Source organism: Caenorhabditis remanei, chromosome X (genome assembly GCF_010183535.1).
Source record: "Caenorhabditis remanei strain PX506 chromosome X, whole genome shotgun sequence".
Taxonomy (NCBI): Eukaryota; Metazoa; Nematoda; class Chromadorea; order Rhabditida; family Rhabditidae; genus Caenorhabditis; species Caenorhabditis remanei.
The window spans coordinates 2,510,507-2,535,323 of record NC_071333.1 but is presented as its reverse complement, the minus strand read 5'-3'; the positions used below and the strand labels follow the sequence as shown (position 1 = coordinate 2,535,323).

At 38.7% G+C, this 24,817-nt stretch overlaps 3 protein-coding genes across 3 annotated transcripts; 2 read left to right on the top strand and 1 right to left on the bottom strand.

Moving 5' to 3' along the window:
- Nucleotides 1-6,137: 6,137 nt before the first annotated feature.
- GCK72_022510 (uncharacterized protein) lies at nucleotides 6,138-12,153 on the top strand (the record flags this gene model as incomplete). Its single annotated transcript, XM_053734873.1, has 9 exons — nucleotides 6,138-6,583; nucleotides 7,636-8,264; nucleotides 8,308-8,698; nucleotides 9,113-9,320; nucleotides 9,589-9,911; nucleotides 10,277-10,467; nucleotides 10,515-11,272; nucleotides 11,740-11,930; nucleotides 11,991-12,153. The coding sequence occupies 9 exons, from the start codon at nucleotides 6,138-6,140 to the stop codon at nucleotides 12,151-12,153; spliced, it is 3,300 nt and encodes a 1,099-aa protein (XP_053578439.1).
- Nucleotides 12,154-16,926: 4,773 nt separating this feature from the next.
- GCK72_022509 (uncharacterized protein) lies at nucleotides 16,927-18,191 on the bottom strand (the record flags this gene model as incomplete). Its single annotated transcript, XM_003096483.1, has 2 exons — nucleotides 16,927-17,138; nucleotides 18,062-18,191. The coding sequence occupies 2 exons, from the start codon at nucleotides 18,189-18,191 to the stop codon at nucleotides 16,927-16,929; spliced, it is 342 nt and encodes a 113-aa protein (XP_003096531.1).
- A 1,835-nt stretch (nucleotides 18,192-20,026) lies between these two features.
- Nucleotides 20,027-22,450, top strand: GCK72_022508 (uncharacterized protein; the record flags this gene model as incomplete). The annotated part of the gene is made up of 2 exons (XM_053734872.1): nucleotides 20,027-20,253; nucleotides 22,345-22,450. The coding sequence occupies 2 exons, from the start codon at nucleotides 20,027-20,029 to the stop codon at nucleotides 22,448-22,450; spliced, it is 333 nt and encodes a 110-aa protein (XP_053578438.1).
- Between the last annotated feature and the right edge of the window lie 2,367 nt (nucleotides 22,451-24,817).

Here is a 24,817-nt window from a genome sequence, read left to right as displayed (position 1 = left end):
CGACAAAAGAAGAGTGAGTTTTTCTCTTTGTCCACTAGAGCGCGGTCTCATTTTTCTAAATTGGCGCCCACCTCTGATGAGCACGTTTGAGTTTTACGGTTCCCTTACATCTTCCTGTTTTCAATTGAAGGAAACAATTGCCCAAGCCAAATTATTTATAGTTTTTCGAGTTTTACCTTTTGAAAACGACTTCATACAAACCTATCTTACTTCAGGAGGGCAAAAGCAAAAAATTAGTTCAGAACAGGCCTGTTCGGAGGAAAATTTTCGGAGAATCGGAGAATCGAAATTTTTTCCGACTTTTTTCGAAGAATCGGACAGTCATTGAAAGCTTTCATCAGTAAAAATTATACAAGCATAGAGTTTGGAGTACCGTCATTTCTCCGAAATTTTCCGAAATTCTCCAAAACCTTCCGACGGGTAATTTCTCTGAAAATAAATTGGAGAATTATCCGTCAACGAAATTCTCCGTAAAATAGTTGGAGAATTAAAGAAGTCGGATATATACCGATGCTCCGACTCTGAGCAAGTCTGCACCATTCTTCTTCCTTTCACGTGATTTTGGTGTACCTATAAGGAATACCCTGCTGTGCATCAGCGGGTGGGGTTGAAAAAAGGTGAGAGACAACTGGCTACTAATACGATAACAATGTCTCGGATAAGTTGACTGTGATGGTCTTCTTGCGCAAATATTTGCCAAGAATCCCTTTTTCTCGTCTATCCAGTACGAAGATTCTAAACCATCTGCGTTGGGCTAACTGAACTGTTTTGTGACGTCCTAGATAGTGTGAAGAATGAAATTCACAAAACAATACTTTCGATAATACAGAGTTCTTGTTCCCTTTTTACCAAGTGTAAGAAAAAGTGAAAATCGGTAATTTTACTCATATGATTTTAACTTCTGTCAGTTGTCCCCCTCTCAAATCATACTCCGCAAATTCAATTCTTCATCTAGCGGAATTCTATTGAACTAACTTTTTGGCATTCTTTATTTCAGCCATGACAGAAAAAAGATGGCTCCAATCGGACAACTAGCAAAATAGTTACTTATTTACAGTCAGTTTCAGAGTCGCAAGTCGCCACGTCATAATATATTTGTTGAATATGATCATTTTTCTCTTTCTCACTGGTCTCCTTCTTCCTCTCTCGTTGCCCATCCCCTTTTCTTATTTCCACTCCGCTCTTTCCCTGCGTCTCGTGTCGCGCAACACTATTTTCCCTCTTTTATCCCACCTGGGTGGGTCATGTTGAGATTTATATTGAAATGAACCGACTGGTTCTATTTTTTTAGTATTTGATCAGAAAATCAGAAATTTTGGCCTATTTTTCTTCAGGCTGGGAAAAATCAGAAAATTATCTAGAGACAAGCTTTTGTACCAAAATGATTGACCAAAACTATCGACATTTTTAAAGCTCGGCCCAAAAATCACTCCGCTCACTTATCTTTTAACAGTTTTATGATTTACCTCATATTGTCAAAATGCGCATGGCTCACATTCAGTTTTCTTGCCATCCCGCAGCCGTCTCCCTACAATCCCTGATTTTCTCATTTTTTCGGTTTGATGTCTCTACACTAACCACTTTTTGCTCGATTCCCCAGCTCATATTTGCTAGTTTCCCCAAGTTGCATCGTTCCATTCAATAAACCTTGTGCCTCGCGGCCAAGGGACGAGGAACAGTGGCCGAGGAACCCGAGGAGAAAACGCGCGCCGATAAATCGGTGGAAAAACATTATTCAAACCGTCGGCGCCAAATTTTGCATTTCCTACTGAAACTTTCTCTGATCGACATCATTTTTCCTTCAATCAACTCACTTCTCACTTCACTTTACTTTTTGAACTTTTGACCATGTCGCTCTCTCTCTCTCTCCACTTTTTTTCTAAGTTTCTGAACTATTCTGTTCAAATTCCTAGCAAAATATCAATCGGAAAAAGAACGCGAGTTCACCATCACAGGACAGAACGATTGACTCATAGGACACATAAGTGAAGGGACATCCAGACAAACACAGCTTGGACGGACACCAAGACGGGAAAATAGAAAGGGACTCTTGTCTTCTGGGGCGCACGTGGAACGTTAGGAATTTGTGACCTACTGTTTTCAGTAGATTCTGGTTAGGGACGTTTCCTTTAAAAATAAAGCCCCCCCCCCCCCCCTTCTATCCCTCTCTTCAAATATCACGCTCTAGTATTTTCTCTTTTAACTTATATTAACATTTTTCTTTACGTAAATGCCAGATTCATTAAAAAAACACAACTAATAGTTTCATAAAGAATCGCATTTTGGTTCAAAATGGTATCAGTTATCGTGCTCCTGTTTTCTTTTCTTTCGTGTCTTTGAAAATTATTATTACACTGTTCAAAGCTATTTTGCGCGACAACGACACGTGATTTACAATCCCCAGATGTTGCCATTCACACTTTGTGAAGCAACATGAAATGTGATATCATATGAACCGATTTTTGAATTAGATTTTCTCCTCAAGTCTTTATTCCTCGAATTCATCGAACCAAAACTATTTCATGAATTCTTCAAACCGAATTCCACATTTTCGGTGATTTTCAATAGTTTTTTTGACTCCAGATCATCAAAACCAACCCCAAAATTTATTTTTTTTGACCTCGGGGACAAGTTTTCCCAAAAAATTGGGTTTCTAGGCCACGGGATGAAAAACTCGGCTATGAGCCAAATTAGACATTTTCCGTGATTTCAAATAGTTTTTCTGACTCCAAATCATCGAAATAAGACCTAAAATATGTTTTTTGACACTGGGGACTAGATTTCCCAAAATTTGGGTTTCTCGGCCATGAGTCAAATTCGGCATTTTCCGTGAGTTCCAATAGTTTGTTTGACTTCGAACTATCAAAATAAGATTTAAAGCATGTTTTTTGACCTCGGGGACTAGTTTTTACAAAATCTGGGTTTTTCGGTCATGAGCCAAAATCGGCATTTTCCGTGATTTCCAATAGTTTGTTTGACTTCGAACTATCAAAATAAGACCTAAAGCATGTTTTTTGACCTCGGGGACTAGTTTTTACAAAATCTGGGTTTATCGGTCACGGAATGAAAAACTCGGTCATGAGCCAAATTTCACATTTTCCGTGATTTTCAATAGTTTTTTTGACTCCAGATCATCAAAACCAACCCCAAAATTTATTTTTTTTGACCTCGGGGACAAGTTTTCCCAAAAAATTGGGTTTCTAGGCCACGGTATGAAAAACTCGGTCATGAGCCGAAATCAGCATTTTTCGTGATTTCCAATAGTTTTTCTGACTCCAAATTATTAAAACAAGCCCCAAAGCATATTTTTTGACCTCGGGGACTAGTTTTCCAAAAATCTGGGTTTATCGGTCATGAGCCAAAATCGGCATTTTCCGTGATTTCCAATAGTTTTTCTGACTCCAAATTATTAAAACAAGCCCCAAAGCATATTTTTTGACCTCGGGGACTAGTTTTTACAAAATTTGGTTTTCTCGGCCACGGAATGAAAAACTCGGTCATGAGCCAAATTTCACATTTTCCATGATTTTCAATAGTTTTTTTGACTCCAGATCATCAAAACCAACCCCAAAATTTATTTTTTTTGACCTCGGGGACAAGTTTTCCCAAAAAATTGGGTTTCTAGGCCACGGGATGAAAAACTCGGCTATGAGTCAAATTAGACATTTTCCGTGATTTCAAATAGTTTTTCTGACTCCAAATCATCAAAATAAGACCTAAAACATGTTTTCGACACTGGGGACTAGATTTCCCAAAATTTGGGTTTCTCGGCCATGAGTCAAATTCGGCATTTTCCGTGAGTTCCAATAGTTTGTTTGACTTCGAACTATCAAAATAAGACCTAAAGCATGTTTTTTGACCTCGGGGACTAGTTTTTACAAAATCTGGGTTTATCGGTCATGAGCCAAAATCGGCATTTTCCGTGATTTCCAATAGTTTTTCTCACTCCAAATTATTAAAACAAGCCCCAAAGCATATTTTTTGACCTCGGGGACTAGTTTTTACAAAATTTGGTTTTCTCGGCCACGGAATCAAAAACTCGGTCATGAGCCAAATTTCACATTTTCCGTGATTTTCAATAGTTTTTTTGACTCCAGATCATCAAAACCAACCCCAAAATTTATTTTTTTTGACCTCGGGGACAAGTTTTCCCAAAAAATTGGGTTTCTAGGCCACGGTATGAAAAACTCGGTCATGAGCCGAAATCAGCATTTCTCGTGATTTCCAATAGTTTTTCTGACTCCAAATTAATAAAACAAGCCCCAAAGCATATTTTTTGACCTCGGGGACTAGTTTTCCAAAAATTTGGGTTTTTCGGCCATGAGCCAAATTTGGCATTTTCCGTGATTTCCAATTGTTTTTACGTCTCCAAATTATTAAAACAACCCCCAAAGCATATTTTTGACCTCGGGGACTAGTTTTTACAAAATTTGGGTTTGTCGGTCATGAGCCAAAATCGGCATTTTTCGTGATTTCCAATAGTTTTTCTCACTCCAAATTATTAAAACAAGCCCCAAAGCATATTTTTTGACCTCGGGGACTAGTTTTTACAAAATTTGGTTTTCTCGGCCACGGAATCAAAAACTCGGTCATGAGCCAAATTTCACATTTTCCGTGATTTCCAATAGTTTGTCTGACTGCAAACTATCAAAGTAAGACCTAAAACATGTTTTTGACACTGGGGACTATTTCCTTAAAATTTGGGTTTCTCGGGAATGAGCCAAATTTGACATTTTCCATAATTTCCAATAGTTTGTTTAACTTCGAACTATCTAAATAAGACCTAAAGTATGTTTTTTGACACTAGGGACTAGTTTTTCCATAGTTTGGTTTTCTAGGCCACTAGTTAAAACCTCGATCATGAAAGAAATGTGCTCCTTTCTCTCATCTCATTCATTTCATCTAAACAACAGATCGCACCTCATCTATTATATTGACCACGTCGTTGCACCTCTTCCGGTTAGAATGCGGTATGAACAGAGCCACTCTTCTAATACTCTACATTATGCAAATGAACATCTGTTTTCTCGGTTGGTGTCTTACTCAGATGAACGCCATCTGTTGGGCATTGCTCATTACCATACCTGCCTTCACGACGCTTATTTGCGGATAGCAAACCCCGCCCCTTTTGGCCACTGCACTCTCATTACCTCACTCGGTGCTCACCGTGGACAATCTCTTAATCGTTCTCCTCTAGATACGTCATCTGGCGGGAGAGAGATTCAATTCCAATCCAAAGTTGACCCCTTTTTCCACAGGAGTCGTAGAAAGTTAATATGAAGGAACCGCGCTTTTTTGTGTGTTTTGAAAATTTGAGTTTTTCCTATTTTTGATGAATTCGATATTTTTGTGCCAGGTTTAATTAAAAAAAAACAAGAAAAATAGAAGAAAATTCAGCTTCATTTGAAAAATATAACTGCCTATCGTTTTTCCACATTATAAGTTCCGCATTATGGTTGAGCGGCGACTCAATTGCTAAGTCGAGTGCAAACGCGCTTCACTAGACTTCCTGTTTTGCGCGAAAATAATTTGAATTCATATAGACAAAAAATGGTCTTTCCCTTTCTGTCTCTCCCTTTCTGTATGACGTTTCTCTCAAAACTCTCAGAGAGTCCACACTATTTCCACCCTTCCCCCCCCCCCATTCTCATGTCAAGGGAGAGAGAACTCTTATATCGTCTAGCTAATACTCTCTCGCCTTCTCTGCCTTCTTTTCCCCTCTATCCTTTATAAGACTGTCTGGCCACGCCCCCTGGCGGCGCGAGCGAGAGAGTGTCATTCGTCCTATCATACCTCAACAGGAAGCTTTGTTATGAATTTTTTTCCATTTTTTCTCCTCATTCACAACTTTTGGGAAGCTTCCCAAGAAGATTTTCACAATTTCTCCACCCTCATCACCAATCTTTAGGAAGTTTCATAAAAAGCTTCTTCCGTTTTTTCACTTCATTGTAAGGTTTACGTATCCTTTTCTTCTACAGTTATCTAATAAAAAGATCCGTCCTGGAAAAAATGAGAGCCGCACGATTATACTAATCTTCTACCTCTCATTGGTTTGCATTGCTTATCCGCGTTCTCTTACCTTCATCTATTTACCTTTCATATTCTATAACCTGTCAACAACATTTTAAAATTTCAGAATGAACCCTCTTGAGAAGATAATGGGCGAAATGCCTGGAACTCCGTCGTCGGGTCAAGGAAATCCACCGTCATCAGTCCGTAGAAGTGTTTGGGGAGATCGAAGTGGTGCGCCGCCATCATCCTACTCATCGGGATCACGACCACCGCAATCATTATATGGTTCTCGTCCATCTCCTGCAATCTCTTTCTCCACTCCTGAGAGCAGAATGAAAAGGAGAGAGATTGATGATGCTGGAAGCGAGTCAAAGGCGAAAAGGGAGAGAAACTATGAATCTCTCAATTCATTCTTTCCAATCACCAACATTCCGGTGCAAATGAACTCATGGAGACTGGACATCACTGAAATGGACGAAATCATCCAGAAAGTCTTGTTCAAGACAACAATGATAATGTCAAATGGAAAGAAATTCGACTTGGCGGATGGAGTCGTCGCCGTATCTGGAGAGTGAGTTTTTTTTTCCTTTGATGAGCATAGGGCATTTTGCAACCAAGAACTTTTGACAATAGGCACCAGGGATGTGTGGAACTAAAAATTTCGGAAATTTTGGAAATCGCAACTTTTCCGAATTATTCTGTTTGGAAATTCCGGAAATCTCGTTTTTCGAATGAGTATGCGATTTCTCGGAAATCGGAATTTTCCGAAAGATCCGAAAAAATCGGAATTTTCCAAAATTTCGGAATTTCCAATTTCCGTTCTGCACATCCCAACTAGGTACTTCCTGTTTTGAAACGTCTGGAATACTGTACCGACCAAATTGAAAAGTAATTGTGTAAACTATCAAAAAGTAAATTATCTTTGTCAACTTTGCGAGTCTGAGACAGCCTTACTGATAATTCCACACCTTCGATTGCTTTTGTAGTGTGTAGATCACAAGTAGAACTTCATTTTTGTAGTTGGCAACCTTTTGATAGCTCTGCACGCTTTTGAGATATGCGCTTTTGAAAAATTGAGGCGAGAGAGTGTGCGAAAAGAAGAGGGTGTCTTGCTTCTCTGCGTCTCTCTCCTATTTTCTCTCTCTTGCTGCGTCCAAAATACCATCAAAAGACGCATATCTTGAAAGTGGGTGGAGTTATAAAAATGTTGTCAACTACAAATTTTTTTACGAAAAAGTTTGCACATTTTTGTAGTTGATCACTTTTTGATAGCTCTGCACGCTTTTGAGATATGAGCTTTTGAAGATTTGAGGCAAGAGAATGCGCAAAAAGAAGAGGGCGTCTCCACCCTTCATTTTAAAAGCGCACATCTTAAAAGTAGGCGGAGTTATTTAAAAAGTATCAACTAGAAAAATGTAGAGCTAGGTTTGATCTATACAACCAATCTACATTCATACTTTTTATATTGTGAAGAAATTAGTTACAAGCTTTCAAAGTTGGTAAATTTTTTTGAAAAAGTGAGAAAAAACTCAAACTTTGAGACTGCGTCAGGGTGTTTAAACTGCACTTTTCGTTAATTTCTTTTCTGGCCATGAGCAACATTCTATTTTTCTATTTTTTCAGCGTTAATCGCCAAGTCAGACGTCAGGCGTTGTGCCTCATCTTCGAGTATTGGTTCCGACACCATCCGCACCTGTTCAATGGGAACAAAAATCCCTCAGTTGCTGCATACGATGCGGCCGAGACATTCTATGTCGGACTGAGCAACATGCCAAACGAAATTGCGGAGCAGAAAATCGTTTTGTCGGAGAGTGCATTCAGTATGGAAGATTGGGAGATTGTGAGCCGCATTTTCAGAAGAAAAGACACAAAATTTGAAGTCACTGTCAAATCTACCGGACAACTCTACACTCGTGGACCAAAAGCGCTCTCTGTTGACAACCGATCGGAGCTCACTCGTTGTCTGGAGTGTGTGACCAATCAGATCGTGCACACCAATGACTACCTACTCTACAACACTGGAATTTACTCTTTGAAAGGAGGAGCTCTGTCGGAACCGGATGGTGTCACCGAGATCAAACCAGGATTCACGAAAGTGACCAAAGTGATCATGGGAGATGACAACACCAAACCACAAGCTGTGATGACTGTCGACACAGCACAATCCGCGTTCTTCAAGTCGACATCAATGCTCAAATTCTTCCACGCCAAGATTGAAGAGGCTAACGGAAGAGGTGGAGGTGGCAGAGGAGGTTGTGGTGGTTATCGCGGATACGGTGGAGATCGTGGTGGGAGGATACGATGGCCGTCGTGATAGCTATGGAAGACAGCGTGAGAGCTACGGAGGCAACCGAGATGGCCACCGAGGAGATCGTGACAGATACCGTGACGACCGTCGTGACGACCGCCGTGACGACCGGCGTGTTGACCGACGCGACGATCGCGGAGAGAGCCGTCGAGACCGTCAGAACGACGATAGAACTCGTTCTCGCCACGAAATCGACTACGATGCAGAGGCTATCAAAAAGTTGGAGAGAGAATTCGAGGATGGACGAATCACCAAGACTATGTTGGAGAATATCAGTCGTGCTCTCAAGGGACTCGAGTGTTACCCGACACATTTGAAGGACGTCAAAGCAAACCGAGGGTTTACTGTTCACTCCATCGTTGACCAATCCGCAATCAAGTAAGTTTCAGCATACGGGTTCCTCCATCAGGGATGTGCAAAACTAAAAATCTTGGAAATTTCGAAGTTTGGAACTTTTTAGAATGATTCCTTCCGGAAAATCTGGAAATTTTGGAAACTCGGTGTTTCCAATTTTTCGTAGTCAAAATCAATAAATTTGCTGTAAAAACAAAAAGTTCTGTGACTTTTGACACCGATATTTGAAATTTCAAAAATTTCGAAAAAAAGTTATTCAGAACATTTCTCGGAAATCAGAATATTCCGAACGTTCCAAAAATGAAATTAGCAAATCTTCCGACGGAGGACAGTTTCGAAAAAATGTCAGAAATTTCCAAATTTCCGATTTCAGTTCCGCACATCCCTGTCCTCCGCAACAGTTTGATGAACTGTAGATCAACAATTTTTATACTTCAGCGTAAAATTCGATAGAGAAGTAAATGGTGCTTTCAATCAAATTACCGTTCGTGACTACTACCTCGACAAGTACGGCCTCAAGCTCAAATTCCCGAACCTTCCACTCATTGTCTCCAAAAGGATGAAGGAAATGAACTTCTATCCGATGGAATATCTTTTCATTGTGCCGGGACAACGGATCAAGCAGCAGAAAATGACGCCAGATATCGTGAGTGTCCATCGGTGACATTAAAAACATTTAAAATCCAATTTGTACATCAAAATGATGCATAACTAGCTTTTGATTGAAAAAAATTCGACACTTTTGAAAAAAAAATTTCAAAAAAATATCAAAATTCCGTTCAAAATATATTTCAAATACATATATTCAAATTTCAAACCACGGGCTGGGCCGGGCCGAGAAAAATTCGAACTTCTGCCCGGCTCGACCCATGACAAGTTTGGTGATCTCATCTAAAACTTTCAATAATTTTCAGCAGCAACACATGACTGGCCAAAACAGCTCGCTTCCAGCACAACACATCCGGCAGAATGAGAAAATTCTTCGGGATCATCTCAAAATGGAAGGAGGAAATCGCTATTTGGACGCATTCAAGATTAAGCTTGAAAGCAAAGAGCCGATCAAAATGTCTGCTCAACTCCTGGCTCCTCCATATATCAAGTTCAAACCATCCCAACCGATACGTTTGGAAGGAAAGGGAGTGAGATTCCCTACGAATGACAGGACAACATTCGTGAAGCCCGCCGAGCTACAGTTGCTGCTCATCATCAGCTTTGATCGCAACTTTAGAGGAGTCGAGTAAGTCTTCGTTATAAACATTTGTGTCAAGGGCCGGCCTGACCCGGACCAACCCGGCCCGAATGCCCGGGTATTTGGCTTCAAAGTTAAAATTTCAAATTTTTGGAATTTTTTGAATTTTATTTGCGAAAAAGACAATTTTTTGAATATCATTCAGGAATTAAAGGTATTCTGGAAGCTCATCAGAAGTGTTATCATTTTGGACGAAAAATTGAAAAACTTTCGAAAAAAATTTGAAAAAAAACCGGTTAATTTTTAAAAGCCGAGGCGTGTCGGCTTGGACCGGGCGTTCAAACATTTTCCAAGGGGCCTTGACAATCATGATTATGAACTAGACCGAATTATGAATTCAAATGTTTTTTCAGCATGTTCGAAGAATGCCTGAACAGACAATTCCAATTGCAAGGAATACGTAAAGATCGGGATTACAAGTGTATCAAACATCAACAGGATGCAAATGATGCTGATGGCATATATAGATTGATGAAGAATGCGAAGAAAGATAAAGTCACGTTGGTGATCGCAATCTGTGCAGAGAAGAAGCCAGAGGTTCACGGTAGGTCTAGTGGAACATAGAGCAAATTGAAACTATTGAAATTTCAGATACCCTCAAGTACTTCGAAGAGAAACTCGGTCAGGTAACTCTTCAACTTTCCACCGAGACCTGCGAGAAGATGTCACGAGGTGGTGGAAACCGACAGACAGTCGATAATGTCCTTCGCAAGCTCAACAACAAGTGTGGAGGCACCAACTTCTTTGTCGAAGTTCCAGAACAGTACCAGGGAAAGTCTGTTTGCAGAAATGCGGCGGAAATGAGTCGAAAGCTGTTCCAAGACACTCAGTTCATCGGATTCGAGTTGTCACACACCGGAGCTCGAACCAAGTACGAGCAACAGAATTCGATTGTCGAAGGAGATCCGACGTCTGTTGGTGTGTGCTATACTCTCAAACAATTGGCTGAACTCGGAGGATTTTCCTACTACCAAGACACCCGCCTTCATCGTTTGTCCCACGTCGGTGAGAAATTCGTGAAATGCATCATCGAATACAAAAACGCTGCCGGCAAACTTCCGAAAACGATTGTGATCTACCGTATCGGTTCCGGGGAAGGCGACTATGAAAAGATCCGACAGGAAGTGGACGACATGAAAAAAACTGCTCAAAAATATGAGGATGGATACATTCCAAAGTTCCTAGTTGTTCTTTCCCAAAGGAATTCACACGTTCGCATCTTCCCGAACCAAATCCGAGAAGGAGGAAAAGCGATCGAGCAGAATGTGCAGTCTGGAACATGTGTCGACTCAATTGGATCTGCTCACGGACTCATGGAATTCATCTTGTGCTGCCAGACTCCAATGATCGTAAGTTTTTTCCCGGATTTCTAGACCAAACTTGTCAAATTTCGGTCAGTTCCGGCCAGGGTTGGCTCGGATTCAAAAATGTGCACAGTTTTTTCTCAATTTTTTTGAAATTTTCATCAAAAATAGTCCAAATTCTCCAAAATTCTCGTACGCTTCAATTTTTATCGATGTTTCAAAAAATAGTCGAAAATTTGGAAAAAAATTCAAATTTTTTGAAAATATTTCAAATTTCTACAGGAGCAGGGTCGGGCTGGGAAGGGTCGAGGGAAATTTTTCAGTCGGTCCGGCCCGGAAGACCGAGTTTTTAGATTAAAAAAAAGATTTTTCATTAAAAAATCCAATTTCTTGATGCTTAACTAGCTTTTGATTGAATCTTGAAAATTTTCACAAAACTTCTGAATCTCATACCCCAGCCCGACAAGCCGGGCCCGTGACAAGTGTGTTCTAAACTAAAATGTGTTTTCCAGGGAACCGTCCGTCCAATACGCTACACCGCCATTGTCAATGAAACTGACTGGACCAAGAACGAGTTGATGAACGTCACATATCATTTGTCGTTTGGCCACCAAGTTTCCTACTCTCCTCCTGCCGTTCCGAACGTTCTCTATGGAGCAGCAAACCTGGCCAAGAGAGGTCACAACAATTTCAAGACGTTCACGTAAGTCTAGACTATCAACAAGTTCTAGCTTCAGTCCTCTAACTCTCTTCCTCTTTTCAGCCGAATTGGTAAAACGAATGACATAATGAAAAAAGTCATGGACAGTCATCGGGACGTTACTGAACCAGCGGAGATGGCGGAACTTGTGACCAATGACTACATCGAGACAATATCTGAGAATATAAACAAGCTAACCATAAAGAGCCGAAACTTTTGGGCCTAGTTTCCTTCGGTATCCCCCTCCCCTTTCCTTATTTTTTCCTATTTCCGGAAAGCCATACCGCCTATCTATTCACCTGCTTTCCTTCTATTCTCCTGTTTTTCCTGTTCCCGTTTCCCGTTTCCCCATCCATTTGGTTGCCTTTTAACCGAGATTCCCACCAGATCTAATTGATCGCTTTTTTCTGTTTTATCTGAAATCTGATTTTCTGAAATGTGGGAGGAATAAATGTTTTAATCCACAATCACAGTTTTTGAAGTAATCCTAAAAAAGGATACAAGAAATTCTAGAATAGTTTCAGATGTATGTTTGGGGAAAGAAAAAAAAGAAGAGAGAGAGAGAGAGAGAGAGAGAGAGAGAAAGAAAGAGAGAAAGAAAGAGAGAAAGACAGAAAGGTATCCAAACCCCGATGAATAACCTCACTGACTAGAAGATGTTTTATTCAGGATCAGGGGAAATTGTAGGATCGTAAAAAGAGGTACTGTAGTTTAAAACAATGTTGAATTCCAGATCGGGGGTACTGTAGCATCGGGAGAGGGTTACTGTAGTTTGAGAAGATCCAAAATTCAGCATCAGGGAAGCTGTAAGATCGTAAGAAAAGATACTGTAGCTTGAAACAATATTTCATTCAAGATTGGGGAGTATTGTAGCTCGGGGAGAAGGGTACTGCAGTTTAAAATAACTCTAAATTTAAGATCGAGGATACTGTACAGAGGTGTACTGTAGTTTGAAAAAATCCTAAATTTTCTAGAAAAGTGTAATTTTCTCGACTTTGTAACTGTCTTTAATATTAACCAAAATTTTCATTGTTTCGTTTTCCAAACAGATCACATCTAGAGCTATTTTTTGTAGTTGACACATTTTTGATAGCTCTGCTAAGTTTTGAGAGATACATCTTTATTGTCACTTCTGTATCGTCTTTGCCCGAATTTCCAAAATCGCGTTCATAGCTAATAAGTTGTTCAGAAAAAAACGCTTCCTCCAAAATTAGTTCCTTCTAATCCGACGATCTCCTGTCTTTTCTCCACTTTCTTTTTGTCCTTCCTCGCTCCCCGTGCTTTTGTTCACTCGCCACCACACTGCTCCCATCGAAAACGTTTTATGATTGATAACAAAATCTATTTTTTTATAAATTAGAGAAGAGAAATGACAATAAAATCAGCCATTTACTGTTAAGTATCCTCGTTTTATAATATTTATGTGCTTGAGAACGTCAGGTGAATTTTGATAGTTCCACACAGATGGGTCACGGTAGGGACCGCTGCAAGTTGTCAGTTGGAGAATACTGGAAGTGGATGATCATCAAAAATCTAATCAAGATCTCAATGCCCTCATTTTACCCAAAAACATACTTTAATTTTTAAATAGTCTTGCGATGAGTGGATCGTACAAAATTAACAAAATTACAGCGCATTTCTCTCTAATTATTCAAAATGTTTTCTTTTTCTGATATTCCCTAAAAATTGTGCTCGAAGCGAAATAATGTACATAAGGGAGAGAGTTTCTCAGACGCCAGACAGCGCGCTCCGTACCAGTCGCCCTTTCTATTTCTCAGGCTCTCTCACTATCTCGCTTTTTTTGAATTTGGAGGACGAATGATCATGTTTATGATTCAGAACGGAGGAGAATGACCTTTTGTCGTCATAAAAACTATTTCGAAAAACATTGGGAACATGATTTCGCAATGTTTTTGGAAAGGTCGTCTGCCTCGAGTACACTCTCTCACTTTTGAGAGCGAGAAGTATCCAGTTTCATTAGACGGGGACCAGGGATGGCGGCGGCGATGAAGGCGTCGGAGGAGTGGCTGGGAAGGACCAAAAATAAGAATTTCAAGTCGAACTGTCACGCTAGTTGTGTCTTACCCCAAACGGACGGGTGTGTCTGGAAAAAAGTGGTACGAAGATGTCTGAAAAGTCTGAATTTCTGATAAACAAATCATAAATAAAAAAAAATCACAATCATAAAAAGATAAACATCTACCATTGCTATCCTCTGTGTATTTTTCCCCGAAAAGGACGACTTTCTAGACTTTGTCACAGTCTTTAATATTGACCAAAATTTTTATTGTTTCGTTTTTCAAACAGATGAAATCTAGAGCTTCATTTTTGTAGTTGTCCAATTTATGATAGATCTGCTAGGTTTGGAGATATACGCGGTCGTCTATGGGCAGTGGAGACCGAGAAGAAGAGAGAGAACGCAGAGAAGATAGATAGTTTCGTTTCTCTGCGTTTGAGGTCATTTTCGACTTTTACTGTCAGAGAAGAGATACACAGAGATTACAGATACTCTAAATTTTCTGCGTCTCTCTACACATTTCTCTTCTTTAATCATCAAACAGGAGTGTATAGGAGAATGGACAATATTTTTGACGATTTTTAGAAGAAAGTGTTCAAAAACCGGAAATGGCGGGACATGTCAAGATAAAAAACAGGAAGATATTAATAATATGATTACTTACATACAGTAATTCTCGAAAGGTTACCAACATTGACGGTTTTCGGTAGAAAATGACCAACTTTGACCATGTTTTTTCGGTGTTCAACGAATTTTTTTTATGGAAGCAGACCAAAAATAGCACGGCATTTTTGTAGTTGACTATTTTTTTTGTAGGGACACTACCATGGATGTTATAGATTGTCATTTCTCACTGACGCCGACTAATTTCAGTGCATATTTGCGAAATTTTGGAGATTTCCACTCTGTAACTTTTCAGATAATGTGGCTACAAAAAAAAGATCAACTACAAAAATTATGTGCTATTTTTGGCTGGACCAGCCCATACAAATTAATATTTGTCAGACAATTGGCTGACACCGAAATGCACTGTCAAAGTTTGTCATTTTCCACTGAAAACAGCAAAAGTTGATAAATTTTTGAGCGGTACTGTAATCCACAGCAAAAAAATCCACACAGAAAAATGGATTCTGATGTCTCGGAAGATTTTCCATATCTGGGACGAAAACCAGGTAAATTTGGATGGAATAGCAAACAAATCACATGTATTAAATTTGGAACTTCGGAAAAACTATCTGGATTCTGGAGGCCATTCAGCAATGTTTGAAAACTGATTTCCCATCAGAATTCGATTGTCTTTTTATTCTGATTGTTCTCGTTGCTGAACTCCACGGTCAGTTTAGACCATTATTATCTAGTTATGAGCAGTAGATTAATACTGATGGGTTTCTGTAAAAAATTGAAAAGAAAACATGCGAAATCAACAAAAATGTGCAATCAGTTTGGAAAACGAAGGTGTAACTGATGATGATAAGATTATCAGTTCATTTAGGATGATCTGATTTCGATAGAAATAAATGAGGCCTTCTTAATGGTGATAAAATCTCACTGGTAGAATAAAAACTGACTGAGATACACGTGAAACAATTTTGTTCTAAACACCCCTTGGAGAAAGCAAAGGAAATGTCTAAAATAATGACTCAAAAATTTATTTTATGAGTCACCTCTAGTTCTGGAAAGTATCTATCGTCGTCTCCGTCTTTTTCGACATTCTCTCTCTTTCTGTTGTTATTTTGACATGTAAACGCATTTCATTCTTTCCCATGTTTCCTTACTGAATAGGAGCCTCCCCCTTTGAGCTTAAACTGGCTCATATCATATTTTATTTGAATACTAATATGTTTTGTTTGTAACTTCAAGGAAAGTTGTTTGGATTTGGGATCGAGGTAATTTTTGAAGAATTGATTTGATTCAATTTTAAAAAAAGCAAGCTGTTTTTAGTAGCACTGCCATATTCTCTGCACATTTTCGAGAAATCACGCCAATTTGAAAACTTCAGTAACATTTTTTAATACAGTTCATCAACCCCACTCATCTTATTTTCAGATTTTTTTTCAATTTTTTTCAAACTTTTAGAAATATTTCGTAGGCGTATCTTAAAACAATGTACGTTTCATATTAATTAGCACGGCTATGTACATGATTCCGACCTCAGTGAAATATTTTTTTTGAAAAAGGCGCACCGCTCCGCCCATTTATGAAATTTGTTGCGGCACCTTCCTTTTTGAAGCAAATCGGTATATTTTCGCGAAAAACATCAAGAAAAACAATTTTTTGAAAAATCCAGATCCAAACGATCTGAACAACAACCAAACCTCCCACCACGTCAACAAGAAATCCAATGAGTACAATACACCGTTGCTTAAAATAACAATACATTTTTTATAGAATCCAATAAAAACCATGCCACATGTCTACTGGAACAACTGTGTTCTACTGGATCCTCATTGGAATCTGTCTCGTGAGCTTCATTGCTCTGCATCAAACAATGTGTAAGTTCTCTTTAAGCTGGTTCAAAAAATCTTATTTTGAACTTTCAGGTGAAGAAACCTCACCAAAACGCTCTGAGCGAACCAACTGTGGTCATGTCTTCATTGGCAGCCAAACGCGCTTTCAATCGACAACCGATCGGTACCCGCACGAACGCCACTTCGAATGCCACGGCAACGATGAGTGCTGTTTAAGGTACGACTGCAGACAACCAAATGAATGCTTGAATTTTTTTTTAGAGATTTATATCAAACAAAATATAACAAAATAAAATGATTATCGTGATGAAGTAAGCGGCAACCCGTTGTTTTTGATAGAGGGTACTCATCACTGTTGTCTTCCGGATGAGATTTCATGTCAACGTCGTCGATGGTTCTGGAAATTTTCATTAATTTAAATCTTTGGGGGAGGAGAGGAGTTTACCTGTAGAAAGTGTCATTTTTCAAATCGTCATTGATAATCTTCTTTGCCTCATTGATATTCGCGTATCTTTCAGTTTGATGATGTAGATCTCAGAGGTAGTGGTGCTACTGTAGTGGTAGTGAAAGACCCTGTTGTCGTGCTGGTCGGCTCAATGGTAGTGGTGGTGGTCCATTCCTCTGGAACTTTCATTGTAGAAGCTGTAATCCGCTCGATGTCTTCCACATCCTCCTCCTCGGATTCTTGAATTATAGTTTCTCGAAGTTGTGTAGTTGAAATGTAATCTGGAAGTGGTGCCACATCATCGTCTTGCTTCGGGATGTGTTTGTGTTACCATTCTGGAAAATTGGGTATGGGATTTCTGAATGAATTCGGGCCGCGCAAAAACTTGGAACTTAAAAAAAAGGTTAACATGACCAGATAGCTGAAGTCGCGAGGATTCAGAATCTGAGTTCAAAATTATTCTAACAGCAATGTTAACCTAGATACAAGACTACAAAGTCTGTCAAGTCGAGAACACTATTAAAAAAACACAAATTTCGGCTTGAATCCTTACGATTTCAGCTTTCATATACAGTACCGGACAAAAACTTATCAACTTTGCCTGTTTTCAGTGGTAGATGACCTACTTTGAGAGTGTGCCATAGTAATTCTGATTGTCACATCAAGAAAACTTTTAATGGATCATACAGATCAAGGGTAGAACTTTATGATTGTAGTTGACAACTTTTTTGTACGGACGCTCCCTGGAGAGTTATGGTCATTTTAAGACGACAGCTCAAAATTCGCAATAATTTGCACTGAAATTGGTCAATTTGTTATTTTGTCGATATGTAACTTGCTAGGGAGTATCCGTACGAAAAAGTTGTCAACTACAAAAATAAAGTTCTACCCTTGATCTGTATGATCCATGAAACGTTTTCTTGATGTGACAATCAGAATTACTCTGGCACACTCTCAAAGTTGGTCATTTTCCACTGAAAACAGGCAAAATTGACACCTTTCTGTCCGGTACTATACATATAACTTTCTCGTAACTCCTGCATATGTTTTCATTGTTAGACACACTTGGGCACTTCCTGAACATACCTCTTTGCTTGCTTGCGCATATTTTGAATTTCCCGTCTGTTCTGACTATAACTATAGAGAGTCGTAAAGTTGCAGACCCTACTTCCCTACAAAATCTTCTTCCCAACCCATTACTAACCTTTCACCTTCTCCTCCTCACTCCTGTCATAGTTTAAAAATCTGTTTGGAGCATACGAGCCGAGTAGATAGAGCAAGATTGGTGTGACATGGCAAAGTATAATACGAATAACTATTGTCCGTCTCCTCATCTCAACATTTGTGGCTGAAAACGTGTTTCATGATTATAGGTTTGTTAATTTTTTTTTCTAAGAATTTGAAATTTGTTTTTAAACTTTTCTTGAATTATCTCCTTAAAACTTCTCTCACCTCAACAGCTTCAAAATGACATAATATGAATAAGAATTCTAGAAAAATCAATAAATCTAATATTTCGACAATCTATTCCGATAAGATGTCTTGAATACTCATAATTGAATTGATTGAAAAGTGGAGAATAGGGAGGAAGAAGGGAGCGGCCGTGAAGGACGATCATTCACTCTCTTTCTCTTTTTCTCCTTTATTCATATAGTATCTATCAGATTACTTTTGCCCTTTATCTGGTGAATGGCCAGACGACCAGCTCAGCGGCACCTGTTGAAATGAATAAGAGAGAACAGAGAAAAATAGGAAAAAAAATGAACCGCCAGGACGCTGGCAGCGTTTCATTCACTAACAACATAGGCTTTGTGTGTAAAGGCCGATTCTATGCATATATAATGATTTTTTGAGAATTCAATCTGCTTCATATCTATATTACGGATTCTTCATTTGATCGTCATGGCTATCTTTGACAACCTTCCATTTTTGCTTTAACAGTAAGTTTTTAACTTTGGGGAAACACTTTTTGAAGAGTGGACAAAGAATCAGCTTTAAACCCATTGAATGTCTAGCGCAAAAATTTACATTCCTTTTTAACTAATTTTTGTTTTTTTCAAAGCTATTTCACGTTAAAATTTAAAAAAAAAACTACCTTTGCAAAAAAATTGTTTAGGTACAAAATTTATAACTGGTTTAACTTTCTGAGTAACTTTCTGAGACACCTAAAAAAGAATTTAGTCTTTTCTTCGATATTCTAACTATTCAAACTAGTTGGTGATATTTTAGCTAGTTAGAATTCCCTAGTTAAATTGAAACTACTTTCTAAAAATATCAAACTCCCGTAAATACTGTATTATAACGGCATGTCGTTATATTTTTCAACTGCTTCCCAGAGAAATGTTGTGGTTTCAGAAACTCATTAATAATTGAACGGAAAAACTTTTTGACGCTTTATTTGCTGACCCAGAAGATACTAATCACGCTGCTTCTTATCAGAACCAGTAAAAAAACACTGGTATAATCATACTATTGAGTTCTGAGTATAGATGGGGTGCCGTTCATTTACAGGTGCCGTTATAATACAGTATTTACGGTATATTTTGTCAGTTGACAACTTTTTGATATATCTTTTGGGAACCACGATATGCCGCTTTGAACAAACACCGTCTTTTTTCAATTAGTACCATGCGCAGTTTTCACAAATGCAGGCGGTCGAATGGATAGTTCATTCTTTATGACAGATGTTTATTAAAAGACCCCTAATGGGTATCCAACTGAAAAAACAGAGAAATCTGAGTGGAAAACATCAAGAATGGAAGTGGAACCACCTGTTGACCACGTGTAACTCGTACCAGTCTATTTCGAAAGAATCGAAAATGAAAAGAGAAAAGTGAAAATCTAGACTACGCCCCTCCGCCTTCGCTCGAGAGCCATAGACGACCATTTAGTAGGCTCGGATGAAAAAGAAAACACTAAGTGAGATTGAGAAAGCGAAAAGGAGGTCTTGAAGATCATATATATATGCTACATGACGTGTTTAGTGATAATGACGACCTAGGTAGACATAATCTGGAAAATTTTCAAGAAAGTTGTTTCATGTGGCAAGAACGAAGAATATGTCAAAAGTTTCTAGACGGAATTAATCCTGAATAATTGTATTTAGAGTCCGACCTGAGGATTTCGAGTCCGTCCTGATTTCAAATACTATTTCTTCTTTTCAGACATCATGCAACTGGCTCTGACAACGGACAACATCCAATTCGATGAAAACCAGGAACGATTCAAGCTCATGGAGATAGTCCGTGGGACTGTCTCCTTCAATGCACCGAAAGACTTTCACGTCACAGCGATCATAGCCCGATGCAAAGGAGAGGCCCGTACAAGATGGGATGGAGTGCCACGGGCTGGGTATTGGCGCTACTTCGATAAAGAAGTGTACATGTTTCACCGGAGGTTAGTTGGGTTGGGGGACTTGGGTGGGAACAGACATCAGGACAGATTGACACTCGGACAGACAAATATTTGAAGTGATATGCATTTAGTAGGCTCAGAGTGAAGATGGGAGATGTATACATTCGGACTGACAGACATTCGGATAGACATTCGGCCAAACAGACATTCGGACAGACAGACATAGGGAGTTCCCTAGTTATGTGTTCATGTGTGCCCTGATGTCCGTGTAATAATAATTTTGCAGTACTCAACTACACTCTTAACAATTTGGATGAGGAACAACCAGTTGGTCAAACTCGCGTGGCTGAGAGCGAATTGTGAGGGGCAGGACGAAACTTCCAGAATAGCTTCCAGAATCTTCTTTGTAATCTATTCTCTAGTCAATTTTTTTCTCCCTTTTCTCTTTTCTTCCAAAAAAATAGATCACTATCTAATTCTCTACTTGACCGTACTGTATCTCCAGCATTACTAAATTTTCCAGTTTCAAGATTCCATTATCTTCCTCCTTCTCATCTCTCTTTAGAGAACACTGATGAAAATAAATTTCTCTATTTTAACCGTCTTGAGATTTTTATTACAATAATATAAAGAAGGAGAATTTTTGTGGCAAGATGAATATTGGGAAATTTTTTTTCTGAGAAAAATTATGCGAAAAAGTTTAGGACATGTTTCGAAAAACCTTTCGAAAAATTTCGGAAGTGTTTCCCTCAAATGTTCCAAAAATAAGTAACAAAAATAGTGATTCTTCGATTTTTCCAGATATTTTTTCTAATTTTGTACTCTTTTGGGGGTATGTCCTTCAAATACTTGCAGTTTCAATACAATTTCAACATTTTTGATTCTGAATAAATATAAAACAAGCCAGATCGGGCATACAGACAGGGTTTGTTTCTTATACGTATCTTCAGGAGCACAAATTTTCCAAGACTAGGAGTTCGGTAGGTGACAGCTGATATATTATATTATATCAATACAAAAACAGATGAACGCATGGTCACGGACCCACAAGGGCTACAAGTGCAACCTTCAGTACTGAGAAAAATGAAAAAACATCAAGTTTTTAGATAAACCGTCACAAAAATTGAGGACAGAATATAGGAAGAGTTCAACAATTCTAAACTGAATTTACAGTGTCTAATACATGTTTTGATCATTTCGTTTTTAGGTTATCACATTCTTATGAGTTGATAGTCATGGTTTTTCATTATTTGTTTCAAAAACTAGACTTTCTGATATCAGAGAGGCCCCCACTCTCCTCAATTTCAAAAAATTCAAGTTGAGGGCTGAGTAATATTCAGAAAGTCTACTGTGAGCAATTTAGACCAATAATGGGACAATCGAATAATTGTTGGCCGGTATATTATTGAATCTCTGTGGTTGATCGTGAAACATTCCTAGCCGCGGCGCAGAGTCTATTTTCCTTGTCACATCTGGACGTCTGGCACGCGACCACGAAATCAAACGTTGTACTTTATTCCAAATGCTGGTCATAATGTTGTACTGATTCGAAAAATATAGTTATTTTCTGAAATGGACACCTTGAGTTTTTTCTATGCAGGGAAACACATGTCTCAATACTTATCAGCCACGCTAAAAACCGATCACTTCAATGGATTTTTCCACCAAAAACAAAAACGTCGTGGATTAAAATTGCTTTTTGGTCTTTTTTGCTTGTTTAACATGATTTAAAGGTTATTTTTCGGCTCCGGGATTATGTAGAACTCATCAGTCAGAGGTCAATTTTGAGGATGGCGATGAATGTTGATGTTTGTAGCACAACGCTAAAAAAAAAGAATTATCATGCATGCTCATATTTTAATTGATTTCTGAACTTTTAATGTCGAAAAATGTAATCACTGCCGTCAAGTCCTGTTCAACAACGTCCCTGTTACCCTAATTAAAGAGCAGATTCCCCAACAAAAGGGCAAACCAGCAAAGTATATTGATAATGATGGAACTGGTACAAACGAGGTGCCACTGGTATTCTGCTTCGGATGCTGTTAGAAGTAAGTGTTTTTTTTGAAATATGATTTGACTGACGTGTGAATTCTCAATTTCAGCTTATGGATCCTTTTAATCTCTTAATTCCAGAATGAAGTTTCGACATGTCACTGTCTACCAGCGATACACACTCAACACTTTCTTCGATGGGCTCAACGTGTCCAAGGATGTTCCGTGGCATTCCATCGGTTTCTGATTTCCATTCAACGACGAATGTCTTCACTGATGCCTACGATTCGGAAGATGATGACTTTGACCAATCGGCTCCTTCCAGCGACGCAAGAGATACCACTGATTGTCTTATTTTTTGTTTAATCTCCCCCCACACCTGGAATTCAATGTTACCCTTTACCTAAATATTCTTTCTCTTTTGAGAATATATCGTTGTATTGTAATCATTCCTAGACTTATAAGATTTGAAGATTGATATGTTTTACAATTATAAATCACTCGCATAGCCTAATTTTCTCTTATTCCATAACCTTCCCTGGTGTCAACTCCACACGAGTCAGAAACGTTTTCTCGATCTTCTAGCGTCTTACCTTCTGTTTTATCCGGGATTCTTCTTCTCCCAACCGAATTCTAAAATGCCGTATGCCCCATTTCAATCGACTTCTGTTCGCCAGTTATCAGGAACATGTTCGATTCTCCTGTTACTGTCCTCCGATGCTCAAGAACCCCTATTCAGAAAACAAGGAAATTATTTTGAACAAAAATCTATTCTATAGTTCAAGAAAATACAGATACGAAAAGCTTACAGTTGGGACAAAGTTACTTCAGGACAAGAAAGTGTCAGTGAGTAGGGAATCCCAATTGTCAGTAGTAGTAATCATTGGAGAATAGAGATGTTCCAAAAAATCGACGTCACAAGATGTAGCTAGAAATAATATGGGTAAGAAGAAACAAACTGAAGAAACTATATAAGTGTGTTTGATGACACAAAAGTACATCTGGGAATGTCAAAAAGTAGACATGTTCTTCTCACAACAAAAACTGAAATAAGGCAGAGTGATGAAGCAGAGACTGAGGCAGAAATCGAAAACTCATCTGATTCCACATTAGCAAGCGTTAGAACATCAGAATTATCGATTCATGAACAGGAAGTCGTAATTTTGTTTATAAAAATAACATTTTCACAAATATATTACTGAACTTTTGCACAGCGAAAACCATACTTGCAAATTTACGGTCGGGCCGGCCCGGGCCGGGCCGGTAGAGAATTTTCAAGGCCCGGCCCGGCCCGAAGGCCCGGCTTCAAAAAAAGGTGCCTATTTTTCACCAAAATTTTCGAATTTTTTTGAAATTTTACATTAAAAATTTCAATTTTTTGATTCATAACTATCGTTTGAAGTATAGTCAAAAATTCGACATTTTTTGGAAAAAATTTTTAAAAAATTCAAAATTTCGTTCAAAATTTCAGTTCAAATTTTCAGCCGGGCCGTGGAAATTCTCGTCACGGCCCGGCCCGGCCCGTTGCAAGTATGGCGTAAACTGATTTCTATTGTCTCTGATTTTTACTCGATATTTTTTCAAAAAGCGTTAGTTATTTCTCGAATTGCTGTTGTTTGTAAGCTTGCTTATTACGCAGAGAAAAAGTGCAGCGCGAAATGGACTCACATTCAGATGGAAACTCAAAAAGACCAACAGTTCTCAGATTAGCAACCCGATTCGGAAAAAATCCCTAATACATGAAAAAAACGCCAATGTACAAAATATTTATATTCATTGTTCACGTGTTTATAAAAGAAGTAGGAAAAGATAAATAAACTTCTTAACTGATTCACTTTTTTTGTCTACAATTCCGGTGTCCCCATCTTTGATTCACAAAACTGTATAAATTTTGTCAATCCAACTGCTATTTTTGAAAAATCTCTCATTTAACGAAGCATGACAATTCGAGGTGACAAATATAAACTAGAAAACTTTTGCATTCAAAACACTTTTTTAAAGAAATTCAGGTTTATCCGAGAATAAAAAAGTACCCATTTATTCGAAATCCTTCGTTTTCAAATTTTCTCCTACTCTATTTTACAAAAATCCATTGTTTTGCACAATTTCCCATCTGCCACCAATAATTACACCTTTTTTGGGGGGGGGGGGGAGGGGGAGGTGCATATGGTAGGACAGAAAGATGGGTACATTTATACTTCAAACGGTTCCTTAATCCAATAATTGTGTGTTTTAATTAAATGACAGATGGGTCAGCTACTCCAAAAAGGACGTTTCGCATTCAAATATGATCGGTCATTCTCAAAATCCCGCCCATTTTTCATAGACTCTGTCGTGAATTTGGCACTTCACGAGTTTCATGTGCTAATTATAACTTTGCTTTCGGTTAAATATCACTCTGATATCACTTCGCCTGAATAACATTCAAATGTCATCCCCTTTCCACCTGACCGGTTTAGACTAAGCCCTTCGCCAATAACAACTCTCTGGCTCTAACCTTTTTCATCCTCGACACTCTTTCGTCCAACACCCACGGACACACCCCTTTTTCCTCTGGCTCCCTATCACCTATATAAAGCCCCATTTCCCCCCTTTTCCTCACTTTTCACCCCTT